The sequence below is a fragment of the Sparus aurata genome, chromosome 20 (genome assembly GCF_900880675.1).
Source record: "Sparus aurata chromosome 20, fSpaAur1.1, whole genome shotgun sequence".
NCBI lineage: Eukaryota > Metazoa > Chordata > Actinopteri > Spariformes > Sparidae > Sparus > Sparus aurata.
Window position 1 is genome coordinate 10921157 of NC_044206.1, and position 14088 is coordinate 10935244.

General features: G+C 41.6%; 1 protein-coding gene across 1 annotated transcript in view; it reads right to left on the minus strand.

Annotated features, from left to right (window-relative positions):
* The window catches only part of LOC115571167 (cytohesin-3-like), a 36617-nt gene that overhangs the window by 6962 nt on the left and 15567 nt on the right, over positions 1–14088 (minus strand). The window contains exons 2-9 of the mRNA XM_030400293.1: positions 13204–13286; positions 12767–12831; positions 11256–11322; positions 10990–11108; positions 8509–8589; positions 8278–8390; positions 5135–5283; positions 4855–4966 (exon numbers count right to left, since the gene is read on the minus strand). Coding sequence (XP_030256153.1) covers positions 4855–4966; positions 5135–5283; positions 8278–8390; positions 8509–8589; positions 10990–11108; positions 11256–11322; positions 12767–12831; positions 13204–13286 — 789 coding nt within the window. The remainder of the gene's footprint in view (positions 1–4854; positions 4967–5134; positions 5284–8277; positions 8391–8508; positions 8590–10989; positions 11109–11255; positions 11323–12766; positions 12832–13203; positions 13287–14088) is intronic.

Here is a 14088-nt window from a genome sequence, read left to right on the forward strand (position 1 = left end):
GAAGACCTTTAGCTCCACGTGCCACATCTGGTTCTGATCATCAGCTCTCTGCGTTATTAGGCTCAATCAGAGGCGGGACACTCCCTCCAGCACCCCTCTCAGTCTAAAGAGACATCGATGCCTGAGGGCTGGATAACTGTTCCCAGACATGCACACATCTAAAACATGTGACGACTAAAGCCGGAGCAAGTACAATTAAACATCTGAATGTAGGAATGATAGAAGAGGATCTCCTCATAAGGGACACAATCTCTCCATCTGCCTCCATCGCCAGATAAAAGTAGATTACACTAGATGCATTGGGATTACAGGATTTTCTGTTAATTACACCATCAGTGATGCAATTTACCTATTTACTCAAAGGGAGATAATGTGTCTGATGTCAATGTACAGTCTGCAATATGTGCACCATAAGACCATGTCTGCTGAGTTTACAGAATGAGCACAAAGCAGCCGTTACTGACGTAATCAATACGTAATGTTCACTTGACCCAGATTTTCATTCTATAGTGCAAGCTAGAGTAAAATCCAACGTCTACATAATGGATGAGCAAAGTTTACTACAGATGCAACCGCTGCATTTTCCTCACAAAATGGACTGAATATGCACATGTATAGTTTATAATGGTTGAGAAAATATAAAATATAAGTTTTGCTCCGCTTCAGTCAACAGATACGTCAGTCTCGATGGGTGTTTATCCCCCTTAGCCATATGTTTCATTTTAATAACAAAGCCTGACATTTTTTTTATGGATTTCTGCTGCAGGATCCTCCATGTTTGCACTTTTCTAATGCAGATTAATCATTTACTTGTTTGTTTATTGACACTCCAGAGAGGCATTACTCAATTTTCATAATGTGTATTATTGAAAATTTTTTACGATTAATGTAATGTAGTTTATGATGTGTAGCTTTCAGGAAGATCTTCATTGACAGATCTTTTTTATGCCTAAACAAACCAAATAAACAGACTCTATAAACTGAATGTACAAACTTACCTTAAAGGACAACACAATTTCATACTGTTTTACTTCGTTTATGTGTGGCGGACCCTGCCACCTTACTAGCCTCAAACAGTGTTCTGGGGACCTTATTTTCCTCTGAGAACAGCTTGTTTATTCAGACAACGAAAAGATACATATTTCTGAGTTTGTATTATTGCCTCATTAATATTCTAAATATTGATCATTTTGAGTTTGCTTTTCTTTCTTCTCCAAAACGACACAGCGCTCCTTTAAACGGTTAATTTTGGGGGTGAATTTGAGTCCTCACACACAGAATAGCCACAATACTGCACACAGACAGGTCATTTATCTAATCTAAATATAAGTTAGATGCTGTGTTTGTCTGTTTACACACTGGTCACTGAACAGAATTTGAATGTGACCACTTTAACTACATCAGCAGTGGTGCTGTGTTTGTGCTGGCCCTCTGAAATGCACTATAAGAACATCTGAATAGCTGAATTTGATGACATGCTGTTTACCCTGGATGATGATGATGGATTCAGCCACAGCGGCAGGCTCAGGCCTGGTTAATAGTGTGGTGTAATGAGAGCTTATGGAGCTTCACAGTCTCACAGCAGTGCAGCTGTACATCATATTGAACTACCTGACGGGCCAGCTTCATCCAAGCTAAACCAATCTTCTCTCATTAAGCAGCATCTCCTCTGATGGAGCTAAAATTAGTGTGGAATTCAGTAATGGGAAAAATTGGACCTAAAATGATGTGGCAAGTGCAGCTGGTGGGGTAGAGAGCAGAAGAGGAAGAGAGAGGGATCTGTAGAGGAAGAGGAGAAGCAGCAATGTGGGGTACCGAGGCCCGTTGGACAGGAACAGGAGGGAGAAGAATGAGAACAGGCTTTTTCACTGCATGAACAGTACAGTAGGTACGCATTCCCACAGCGCAGACTCAAGCAGCCCATTCACTAAAGCTCGGGCATGACTGCATGTTCTGGCTACACAGGAGCATCATACACAGCTGTATGATGTGCATGGCAGTCTCTAATCGGCATTTATAGCAGAGTAATGTATATTAGCGTGAGCATGCAGCAGTTTATTCATGAAGAATTCGGTTGACTTGCTAATGTTTTAAAGGTGCACTATGTAAGAACCGGCCAACTGTAAAGGAAGAGGTAGCTTATCATTAGAGTAAGCGCTAACTGCTTTTAACTTTCGCTGCTGTTAGCTAGTAAGCTCAATTAACCGTGCAGCTTGCGGTCGCATTAGCTGACTTTACCTGGGCTTGGAGCTTGTATCCTCTCAGACTCTCACCTCTTGAGGTTCATTGGGCTTTTAATTTCATTTTTAAATATTTTAAACAAGAACTCTCACATAATGCACCTTTAAAGCTTGTCATAAAATATTTTGAGTCTCCACAGCTTTAAAGAAAAAGTGAAAAGTTAGCTAAAAAGATTGGTACCACTTTCATATCTGTACTTTAAATATGAAGCTAATATTGCAGCCAACAGCTTGATTAGCTTACCATAGCACAAAGACCGTAAACTAAGGGAAGCAGCACAACACATTTAGTGAGTTAGTTAGTTTACTTTCTTAATTTTGAACAGAGGTAGACTAGGCAAGCAGTTTCTCATGTTATCCAGTTATTGTGCTAAGGTAAGCTAACCGGCTGCCGGCAGCACCGTCATATTTAACGTACAGACACGTGAGTGGTGTCATTCATCCAATTTTATTCTCAGCTAAAATAAGCTAACAAGCGTATTTCCACAAATCTTAAACTGTTCCTTTAAACAAGTGCAGTTTAAATCTGTTGTCATAACCAATATGAACGTTAAATCAAAGGTGAAGGCACCTGTTACCTTCAAAATCCACTGCATTGTAAAAGTGCATGCACCATAACTACAGTATATATAATATAATATATGTAATGTTCACTTTAATTTTTGCTTTGAAACAGCTTAAATTGATGTAGACTTGTGTAAAACTCACCAGATTACAAATGACTGTATCTGCCATAACATGGGCTTTCCATTTTTACTGCTAAAAGCAGCTTATGCCTCCGACATACCATACTTTTATGTCTTTATCCTGTAATGATGGTAAGCTTGTCTGAAAAGAGGCCAAACAATAAAGGGGATTTAGCAATTTGCACTGTGGTTTGATGAGGTAAGCAGTGTACTTACGCTAAAGGCTTCTCGGGATAAGAATTAACGCTCTGTGTGTGCATCGACTGAGACAAGCCCTGCGCATCATCCAGCCTCCTCCAGAGCCACAAAAAAATTGCAGCCAATCCCCATGCAGAATGAGATCACTGACCTCCAACTCGCTTTGCCTTTGAATGAGATAACCCATCACCTCAAGATGCTGTTTTGATTTGCCTTATAAAGGCTGATACAATGAGCCAATTAAATGAGGCGGCTAGCATGTCAGGGGCCCAGTGTGCTTAGGAGCTAATGGCAGCCAGTGCCAGTATGAGGGCACTCTGATGAACTGGGAGGATGGAGGAAGGAGTGTTACCTACCTCCTAATACAGAGATTTAAGGAGGAACAGCCATCACAGTACAGAATGGGAGAACAAAAGGTGAAAGGGTGACAGGTTAGAGAGAGGAGCGGAGGAACAAAAAACACTGAAAGACTTTTGGAAGACATAACAAAGCACAAAGATCACCATGCCAGAGAGACAGAGAGAGCGTAATCACCAAAAAGAACATGCTGTAAGAGAGGAGAGGAAGGAGAGGAGAGACAATACAGAGAGGAGACTTCATGGGATGATAGGACAAGGACAGAAACTTTGCGGTCGTGTCACAGATTTCTGAGCTACCTTAGCTCCATCATGAAGGTGGACAGTTTTTGGGCAAAGGTAGGGCTGCATGGGTAGAAATGAGCTAACTAAAACTTTTTTGCTATTCAATGTAGAGTAAAGTAGCTTTTTCGGTAGTAGCTCCCGTTCTGTCAGGACTTAAGTCAGTTTGTAGCCACTAGCTGCACGGTTAACTCAGCTAACTGGCTAACAACAGGGAGTAGCTACAGCCATATACCGCAACTGAAAAGAATATAGTGAGCAGCAGTTAGCGGCTTCACTGGTGACCTGCTGCACCCCGTGTGTTTGGAGTGACTTGTGAGAGGTGGTCAATTCTTACATATGCACCTTTAAAATGCTAACATGCCCTACATTCACACATTATTTAACGTAAAGGGGCTAACAGCTAAAAATCAACCTGAGAGTATAAAGCCATGCTAGCGGCCTGTGAGGCTGTACGTAGGCAGAGTGTTGCTTTGAGCTATGTGTTAACACGGACATGCTACCGTGTTATGCAGCTGGCTAACAGCTCAGGCTGAGTCACCAGCAAGGAGAGGTAATAAAACACAAAAATCTGCATGATTTGCCTTGGGTCAGAGCTGAAAGAGGCACAGCTAGATGAATTTACATATCATCACAAATCAAGTGGTGCTCCAGGCTTTGTCACGACTTCCACTCTCGTTCACTAGTAAATCCTGTCCCATGACTGACTGAAAACTATGTCACATTTTTTTATGAGGCAATTTATGCGCAGAGCAGAATAATATCACTGACAGCTTTAATGAGCTCGCAAATTCATAAATATATTCCTGTCGTAGTATACACCTTGCATCATTTTCTGTCAGTGAAAATGTAGGACTTAATTCTAGGTTAAGTTGTGCAATCAGCTATTTTCAGCCATTTAATGCCCCAAGAGCTGTCGACCTCCAACATGGCTGCTGACAGCCCATCATAAACAAGTTACACACAAACAAACAAACAGGGAAATAAAGGACACTGCTCCTCAAACTGACGTTGAGGGTCTTCTGACAAAAATCAACATAAAAAGTTTATGTCAAAAGTTTCTTCTTTTTTGTGTCTCCCGAATGCACATACCGAGCTTTAGGAGCCAGCCTTCTCTGTCGGGGTTGAAGAACGTGTGCGTCAGATCGTTGCCATCGTCCTCTGGGATTTTGAAAGGCTCGTTTTTGATGCTGTCGTAGAGGTTCTGCAGGCGGGGGGGGGGGGGGGGGGGGGGGGGAACGATTAATCAACAAGGTAAACAGTGGAGGAAATGCCTCTTTCGTATGGAGTGGGTGTAACAGAACGGTCCCAGAGATCATTCATCATCACAGACACATACACATACACACGCTCATTACAGAGAAATACTCACCCTGAGCAGTTCCTCTGGCAGATCTCCTCCTTCGTTGATGCCTCTGTTCATGGAGATAAAGCGCTCCACAGGGGGCTTGTCTCTGACGTTGGGATTGTGTAGGCTGGTGTTCAGCATGATGATGGCAAATGACAGCACGTAGCAGGTATCTGTAGGAAAATCCAACGGGTTACACAAGTTTATGTCACAGTGATAATATTTTTATGGAGACAAAAAATCGTTTTAAAACAATAATGCATCTACAAAGGGTGTAGAAAGGCGCAGAATAAAAGTGTCTCTTTTCCTCAAAAACACTATTATGATTGTGTTAAATTATTTAAGCCAATAGCCAATTGTGAGCCAATAGCATAGCAAGTAAAGTACCAAGTGGTATCTGTGTTTTGTCAGCATCAAGAGCCTTAGTAGTTGCTGCTTTGTGGGGAAAAAACATAGAAAAGGTTGATTTCTACTTTCTACTGTGCTTAGCTGGCTAGTGTTTATTGACTAGTTGATTGACAGACTGATTATATAGATGGGACAAGTAATATAATGACAATAACATAAGCTGCCATCCAAGACCAAAACTAGGACACAAGTAACAGTGAAGCAATTATTGGACATTCACACTGCCTTTTTGTATAAGATTTATACATATCTCAGACATGTTTTCAATTTACTTTGTACCTTTTGCTTCCTGAAGTAGGCATTAACTTTGTACATATGACAGGGAAGGCAAATTGTTTGTGGCATGTGTGCTGTAACATTTTTTGTTTTTCAGTACATATAACAGGATGTCATCAGCATATGTTGATCATTTGTGTTCATTATGACCTTTCAGGTTATAATTTCTTCTTTCTATTAAGGCATTTTCTCAATAGATGATAAATACAGGCTGTGGTTCAGCTGTCTCTCTCTTAGCAGTGCATCACTTTTAGTTTTTCAATAATAATTTGGATTTTGTGCTGCATCCGATAGATGCGTGTGGTGTGAGTGAGAGAAAAAGTAAGTGGGGGAGGCAGGGCTTTGGTCTCTCTACTGTTTGTTAATGCTCAGACGCACACGGGCCACTGGCTGCCTGTAAATGAATCATTCATTCCCCTCTGTCTGATCCTCTCACTGACACACTTTGGTCCTGGCTGTCCTACGCTGCCTATTGTCCGCCTGCTAACACACATTCTCTATAAAAAATAGAGGAGCTTTACTCGCAGTGAGTACGATGGGGCAAGAGGAATGTCAGCGCAATCAAAAGGACAATGAGCATGATGAGGCAGTGAGAGAAACGGCTTGCTCATTCCCCTGGTGATTAAAGATGCCTGATCGTTTTATATTTTTATGGTGCTCAGTGTGTGCTGACTGCTACACACGTGGTTCTAAGCGGCTCCCCTGTCATCCACACACAACCATGCCTGACTATGCGCAGATTGTGTACGAGACTTTCATCTAAATGCCTGACAGTGTTACCGAGCATTAGAAACGTCACAAGGTCAGATTCACAAATCATGTCAATCACCGCCTGTAGAACACATCACTAAAAAGTCCGAAAAAGTGTTCTGAGTCTGAATTTTGCAAAATCTATATATGAGCAGGAAGTCCGTCAACTGAATTGACAGAACCTGTAGTATTCCCTTAACGGGACTGATTGTATCCTCAACAATCTTGTACACAATAGATTGCCCAACTTTAATTATTTACAGGCTGTTGTAGTTGAAGCCTTGGTTTATAACAAGACCGTGTATCACTCAGCCAGGTTGACTCTTCCTGAATAATGGATGTCCCTTGTTTGTTGCTGGTTGTTTGCTCTGAACTCATCTCCTGCAGGGGACTGTGATCTGTAGTTACTGTAATCTGGTTAATCCTCATTGAGCTGTAGTTACAGTAACTCTTTTGGCTTAATGATCAAAATGCATTAAAAAGCAGGCCATCAGTCAATGCTTTTTAGACCCTCAGGCTGTAATTGTGTTGGACTGCTTGTCAGTGCATTGACTTTGTCCAACATATTGGATTTCACACTCATATGCATATAGACAACCTGACTATTGTTCATCATTGATCAGCGTCCGACCAGAGTGACTTATCCCTAGGGGTACTATTACAGTTTCCATAGGATACATGGAAATACTAGCTCAATTAATAAAAAAATAAATATAAGTTATTGTTTGGTAAAAAAAAAAAGAAATAGAAATAGAAAGTAGAATCCGCATTAAGTCAGCTGTAACATCAACGCCGTGACAAGTGAGAGTAGCCTTCAAAACTGGAGATCTAAAGCATTGGCAGCTTACAGTAGAAGATAAATGGTTGAAATAGAAAGATAAGATAAGATAAGATAAGATAAGATACAATGAGATAAGTTTGTCTTTTATTGATCCCCTGCAGGAGAAATTCATTTTTTAAATTGAATTATAATTAATAAATAGTGAGATTATTTAAGAATGTATTAGTTGGTTAAATGGTTAAAACTAACGAAAACTTTGATAAAAGTAGGCTAATAGATTCAATGGTTAGCTAACCATGATAAACAGTTAGCTAAAGGTAGGCTACTTGATAAATGGTGAGCTAACAGTAATAAATGTTTAGCTGAAAGTACTACATTAAATGGTGAGTTAAATATGATCGATACTGTAAATAAAAAAATAAATATTATATAAATGGACTAAAGCGGTTGGCTTTAAGGATTTAATGGTATGCTAACTGCACTAGCTTACACACTTAGCTCAAAGGAGAATATTGAAAAATGTTGGCTAAAAGTTATAAATAGTTAGCTAAGAGAAATTAATGTTTTGCTAAAAGTGAATGGATTCAGTGGTTAGCTTGGACACATGCATGGCAGGCTGAAGAAATGTAATCATCTGTAGGTAATGATAATAACTAATGGAAAATGGGCTAATGGATTAATAGCCATGTTCTGCCTTACAATTATAGTAGTACAAATGCAAGCTACACCAAACCGACCTAAACATTGGCCAAGAAAAATATTGTAGTAATCTCTACTTCTCCATGATTAATAATGAACATTAACGTCCAGTTTGAAATCGATTTAATTGAACACATTTGGAACATGACGGATGGTGCCAATGAGGGGTCGGAGCAGCACATCTGAAAGGCCGCTCGGTATATAAAGCTGGAAATGACTGGCTGACAGGACCGCAGCCTGCTTTGTGTCTGACCTGTCGACTGGAAGACTCCAGGGTTGCACTGGCAGTACCGCGAGGCAAACGCCTCCATCATACGGTCAATCTTCTGAGCTTCACCAGGCAAACGGAAACTCCACAGGAATTGCCTATGATAGGAGGAGAGGAGGAGTATGTTATTTTTTGGTACCACACAGAGTCCGGGTCCACAGGACATTGCCTTTGTCTTCTCTCCGCTCGATTATTTGGGTTAATCATTCTGCTGACCGTAGAGCTTGGACGAGGTTGAGGTCTGCAAACTCATGCAGCTCCACAAAAGCCTGCAGCACCTTGATGTTGAAGTCATCCCTGGTGGAAAGAAAGAAAGATGAGTGAAATCAGATTTCCAATGCTATCTCCAAGTCATTTCTATTTTTCAAAAAGGACAAGATTGTCCAGGAGATATCAAAACACCTCAGAGAAGATTCAAGATAACCAAGCACAATGTGAACCCAGAAGACAGGGTGGGGGGACCATATTTCCTCCATGAAAGCATTTCTCAACCTGAATTCCTGTTTTCTCAGCATTCCTGTCATGTTTGTTCCCTTATTCATACCGGCCGCCGAGTGTGAAGTCTGGAAGCAATTTAAACAGCTGGCCGATGCGGAGTGTTTCTCCGCCCTGAGGGGGGGGAAACGGTGTGTTCGAATGATGGAAAAACAGCTCAGACTGAACCCACACAGTCTCCTTTTTGTCAGAGGTTTGTTTGGCTGTCGGAGGAAAAGTCAACAGCTGCTTTCAGGCTGCGGTCACGGCGTCTCTGATCCTGTTTGTCGTACATCCATGATCCTCATCCTGTATCGTCTTTGTGTTTTGTATTGTTCCACTGAAACCAGGAATTTTTCTGACTTTTGTGTTGTTTTTTTGTTGTTTTTTGGTGGAAAGACGCAGTGGAAATGTTGAGAGGGAGTACAAGGGAGTGCTGGCTAACATGAGCCAAACAAACTTGTATTGCAATAACATTCTTTGATTATTTGGACGACGACTTCGGGGCTTTTCTTCTCCACTGAGGGATTGTGATTGTATCCTGCCCTATATAGGCCTCTGCAACCAAATAAAATGAATCCTCTGAGGGTTTCATATATACGGTTATTGCATTTATTAAACACGAATGTTGCTTAAAAATAATATAAAAACTGCATATATACGTTTCGGTGACAAACAAGGCTGACTTATACAGAGACAATATAAAAGTCTCGTTGAGTAAATTAAGAATCAATCATCTGCTCAGCCTGCGTCATTCTCCCACTATCTTCCTCTCCCTCTCCACTCAGCATGCAATGATAGGTTCCTGCTCCTTGCATAAGCTCAATTAGTGATAATTACCGAGTGTAAAGTCTCAGCCTGTGCTTAGAGTGATTTTCACCGGGTAGGTGGCCTCTTTGAAGATCCACCGTGAATAAAGCCTCAGGCCAACACGAAGAGTCCCCAGAGGCCCCCCCCCCTCCACGCCCCAAACTGACAGCCTCATTCACCTCAGAGTGTGTGTGTGTCATTGTTTCTGCCACTGTTCATTGATACACTGATCCTCAGTGAGCACCTGGGCTCAGATAAAATAATAGACAGCGGGTGAAGAGTTAAGACAGTAAATGAAGGTCCTACATTTTTGCCAAAGAAGGGCGTATTTTTAAGTTCTGTATGCCAGGAAAGAAAGTGACGTTTTAACTTGGCTCGTGTGGGTCTGTGACCAACACAAAGCACAAAGAAATTGGCTGCAATGGTGTCTTTTTCTCTCACCGCCCTCTTTTACTTTCTTCGTGTGCTGCTGATCACTCTTTGGTGTTGCTGTTTCTATTCCGCCCTCCCAAAGATCACCTGCCAGTCACGGAGCCGCAGCTCGACTGCAATCAGACTTTTTCTGTTGATAACGTTCATGTTTTCTTCAGATACAGCAGGTATCAATAGTCATGCTTACCACCCAGACTTCATTCCACATTTTTAAGAGGTAGAGGTAGATCGATGCACAGTTATATATATACCAGTTTCTATTGGCTTATTACGAATACACTGGCAATGGTTTTAGATGAGTATAATTTCAGTATATAGTATCGCGGAGATTCTTACAAGAAAAAACTCTGTTAAGTCCAAAGCAAAATCTTTTCAAACTCAAATAATGATATTGGTATTAGCCTCAAAACTTCACTCTAGATTGTGTTATAAAGTCTGGCCAGATCGAGTGTCGCCCTGGGAAATTATCATGACCAATCGTCAGCAGCTTTTTTGTGTCTGAGTTTTGAGTTTACGGTGTCAAAAAGCTAATAATAGTAATAATTAAGAGGAAAATGGACGTACAATTCATGATTTTTTTCCCCCAGATGAGAAATATCAAATGGATTATATTCAAGATATCAAAACTCTGATGTGCACTCCCTTGCAGCCTGGTTTTGATTTAGCGTAGATCTTCCCTGTTCGCCTCACACAGTTTCTTCACCTATCTGATATCACCATCAGATACCACCATCATCCATCTCACTAGTTGCAGGACTCCCCTTCTTCTTCGTTATCCATTAGTCTGGCCTGAAACTTGAGCAGCTGGATGGCCCTTTCGCTGCCACTCATAAGCACACAAGTGGACTATGACAACACACCGGCTCTAAGATTCATTGGGGGGGGTCAATCGTGATCTCCCTCTTTAATCAATAAATCCAGCCCTTAATTCCCTTCTCTTATCACAGAGGAAGCATGGACTTGATAGATGCTCTGTCTCACCGTTCGCCTAAATAGTCTCCGATGACGGTCTTGTTGAGGCCCTCGCCTTTGTAGAGGAACTGGGCGATGTCTTCGGGGGTGTGCTGGAGGAGGTCGTTCTCCAGCAGGAACTGGATCCCCTGGGGAGGAAAAGAAGAGAAAACAGGATGGCTGTTCGTCTCAATCGAGGAGGGGATGTTGGAAAATGACAGCAGGGTTTCGTGGCTGAGCATGGACGGCTCCTCACACCAGACATTGTAGACTGCGGTGGTTTGTGTGGCGGTTACCTTCTTTGGGTCCATGTTGAATTTCTTCCTGCCCATGGCGATCTGTTTGTTTCTCTGGGATGTTTTACTGCCACACAGAAACAGAAATGTAGAGATTTCATTCAGTTTTCTCCATTTCTTTGTACCCTAAACAGCCTGTTAGGTACCAGAATGTCAAACACAACAATATACTTTATTTATAGTCGCAGCTGCGATATTATTTCCTGCCACATCTGGTCTATCTATTATATGTGGACATGCTCGAGTCTAATCTGAAAAACATGCGCACACACGTCTCCAGACTTCAAAATGTGTGTGTGATTCAGGTGACAGTGATAGATGAGAGGACAAAGCAGACAAAAACCCTAGTGACAGACTGCACACACTGTTTACGTATGGAGAACGTGCCTGTTGATTTATACCAGGCACATATGCCGCGCGTCGGCTGTCACTGTTTGTTTAACGCAGCTGTTGGATGGAGATCACACACCGTCTATCCGGACTGTAGCATTAAGTACATTGTATAGAACGGTGCTGTTATACCAGGTGTAATAAGCCAATATTTTATCGATGCAAACAACCAGGTAGATACGGCTGTCCGATACTGCTGAAGTCACATCCTCGTCAGCTATGTCCGCGCCATTCAAAACAGGACACGTCCTTCTAATCTAACTGTGTCTGACGTCTCTGAACATGCAAATCCCAAAACCTGACAAAGATAGAGGCGCGACTAAGAGCCGCAGTTCTGGTGCTGGCTATTTGTGACCAGCGTTTGTGTTTTTTAGAAATGAAGAGGTCATGGGGATTTGTTGTTTCGTTGTGGCGACTTGAGGAGTAATAAACATTTTACAATTCAATGTTAAAGGTTGATCTTTTTTTACAGCTGGAAATACTTTTAGATTACAGGATTACAAATAAACTAGTGATGCATTTCCACAAAACTTGGATGAAGGATGGGTCTCGGCCAAGAACAGACCCCATTTGGCTTTCGTTGTGGATTTGGATAAACGGATGGGAGGATGGATCATTTCTCAGACATATAAAGGTGGCTGGTAGCTATGAGTGAGGGGACTGTTGGGCCCTGGTGGATTATTACATCTAAGTCTGCTTTTGATTATTTATATGTTATTGCAGAGCTCCAAAAGTTTACGCGAAACAACATTTATACCTCGCCCACCACATTCTTCACTTTACTTACATCCACATTCTCAATATATTCTATTAAAAAAAAGCCCCCAAATATTTTCAAAGAGTGAGTGATTGTCTTCAGTAATGTGAATTATCTTTATCCGGGAGTGATCACATGCATGAGGACATTTTATTCATTTTTTTTTTTTTTTAACATTTGCCATTACTGAAACTGTGAAGTATCACGCAGAAACTATGGTCTTTTAATGATCACTTACAATATCACTGAACTACTGTATGGAAATATACAAATAACCTGAATATACGGACAAGTGGCTTGAACGTGCTGTATTACACACATCATATGCACCAACTACATCTGCATCTTGGCCTCTGTGACTCACCTTTCTCCAACACACGTCAGCTGCTCGATCTCCGTCATGACTTCGGCTATCTCAAACTTCAACCTCTGAGAAGAAAGTGCGAGACACGTCACAGTCGGTTAAAACAGGAAAGATGATGTACGGCATGAAAAGGACAGCCAACGCATCGCACCAAATGGAAACTTCATCCCTTTTTTTTTTGGGGGGGGCAATCGGGTGTGCAAAGATGTTCTTCAGTTCAATTTGCATTGATGACAGCATGCAAATAGCGCGACAGTGTAGATAGATAGGCAAAGACAAAATGATGACCAAACTTCAGACATTATAAAAAGAATACACTCTATTCAGAAATATCTTTTAAATCTTTTTTTCATATTTTTTCAGCTATCAATGCAGTGCATGGTATTTATCAGAAAAGGCAGGACTACCATCAGATGCTCATTTGGTAAAACACACACCTCAATATCATCGAGCAGCTCTCTCTTCCTGCGTCGGATGTTTGACAGCTCATCCCTCTCCTCCAGGGACAGATCCTCAGGAACTGAAACACATGATGGAGAAAACACAGTGTGTACACAGATCACATCAACATACTCACTCAGCTGCCTGCAGATTAGAGAAAAACAAAGGGAGCCCTCAATCCAATGTTGTCCAATCTCATGGAGTTCACAACCAGAGATGTAAAATGGGAAAAGAGTCATCGTCCCCCTTGTAGAGTGGAGTGAAAGCACTTCCGCTTCTGGGTTTGACTGTTTCACCCTGTTCTGCTGGAGCAACACATATCAAGAGCCTGCACGTTCGTCTTAATTAACTAGAGAAAGAGCGAGGGCGGAGGGGTTTTAATTATTCCACTTGAAAGTGCTTTGCCCCCTCCTTCCCTCATACTCCACTTGGCTCGGGGGAAAAAATCTATTAATAAAACCAATCCAGATTACGTTTTCTTTCATTAAAAGTGAATTTGGTAATTTAACACGGCCTATGACCCTGATCCACAGGCCGAGAAGGTTTCAGAGCTCCGGGCTAAAATAAGCGCGCGGGGGGGGGGGGGTGACTTCAGTTCTTTGCTCTTGTCATTCTGGCGCAATCTTGTTTTTCAATCTTTTATCCCACTCCCCTCGCTCTCCCTGCTCCATTCTCTCCCACGCACCCTTCATTTCTCAATTTTCCTCATCCCTCTGCAGTGCAGAGAGCTTGTGCGATCCTGCTTCATTAAGCCAGTTTAATAGCCAGAAAACGCAAATCTCTCAACAGGAAAATGGCACCAATGGCATCTAATATCACTGCCGCTTTGCCTACATGTTGCTAAAGGAGGCAAAAAAATAATAATTATATATATATATATA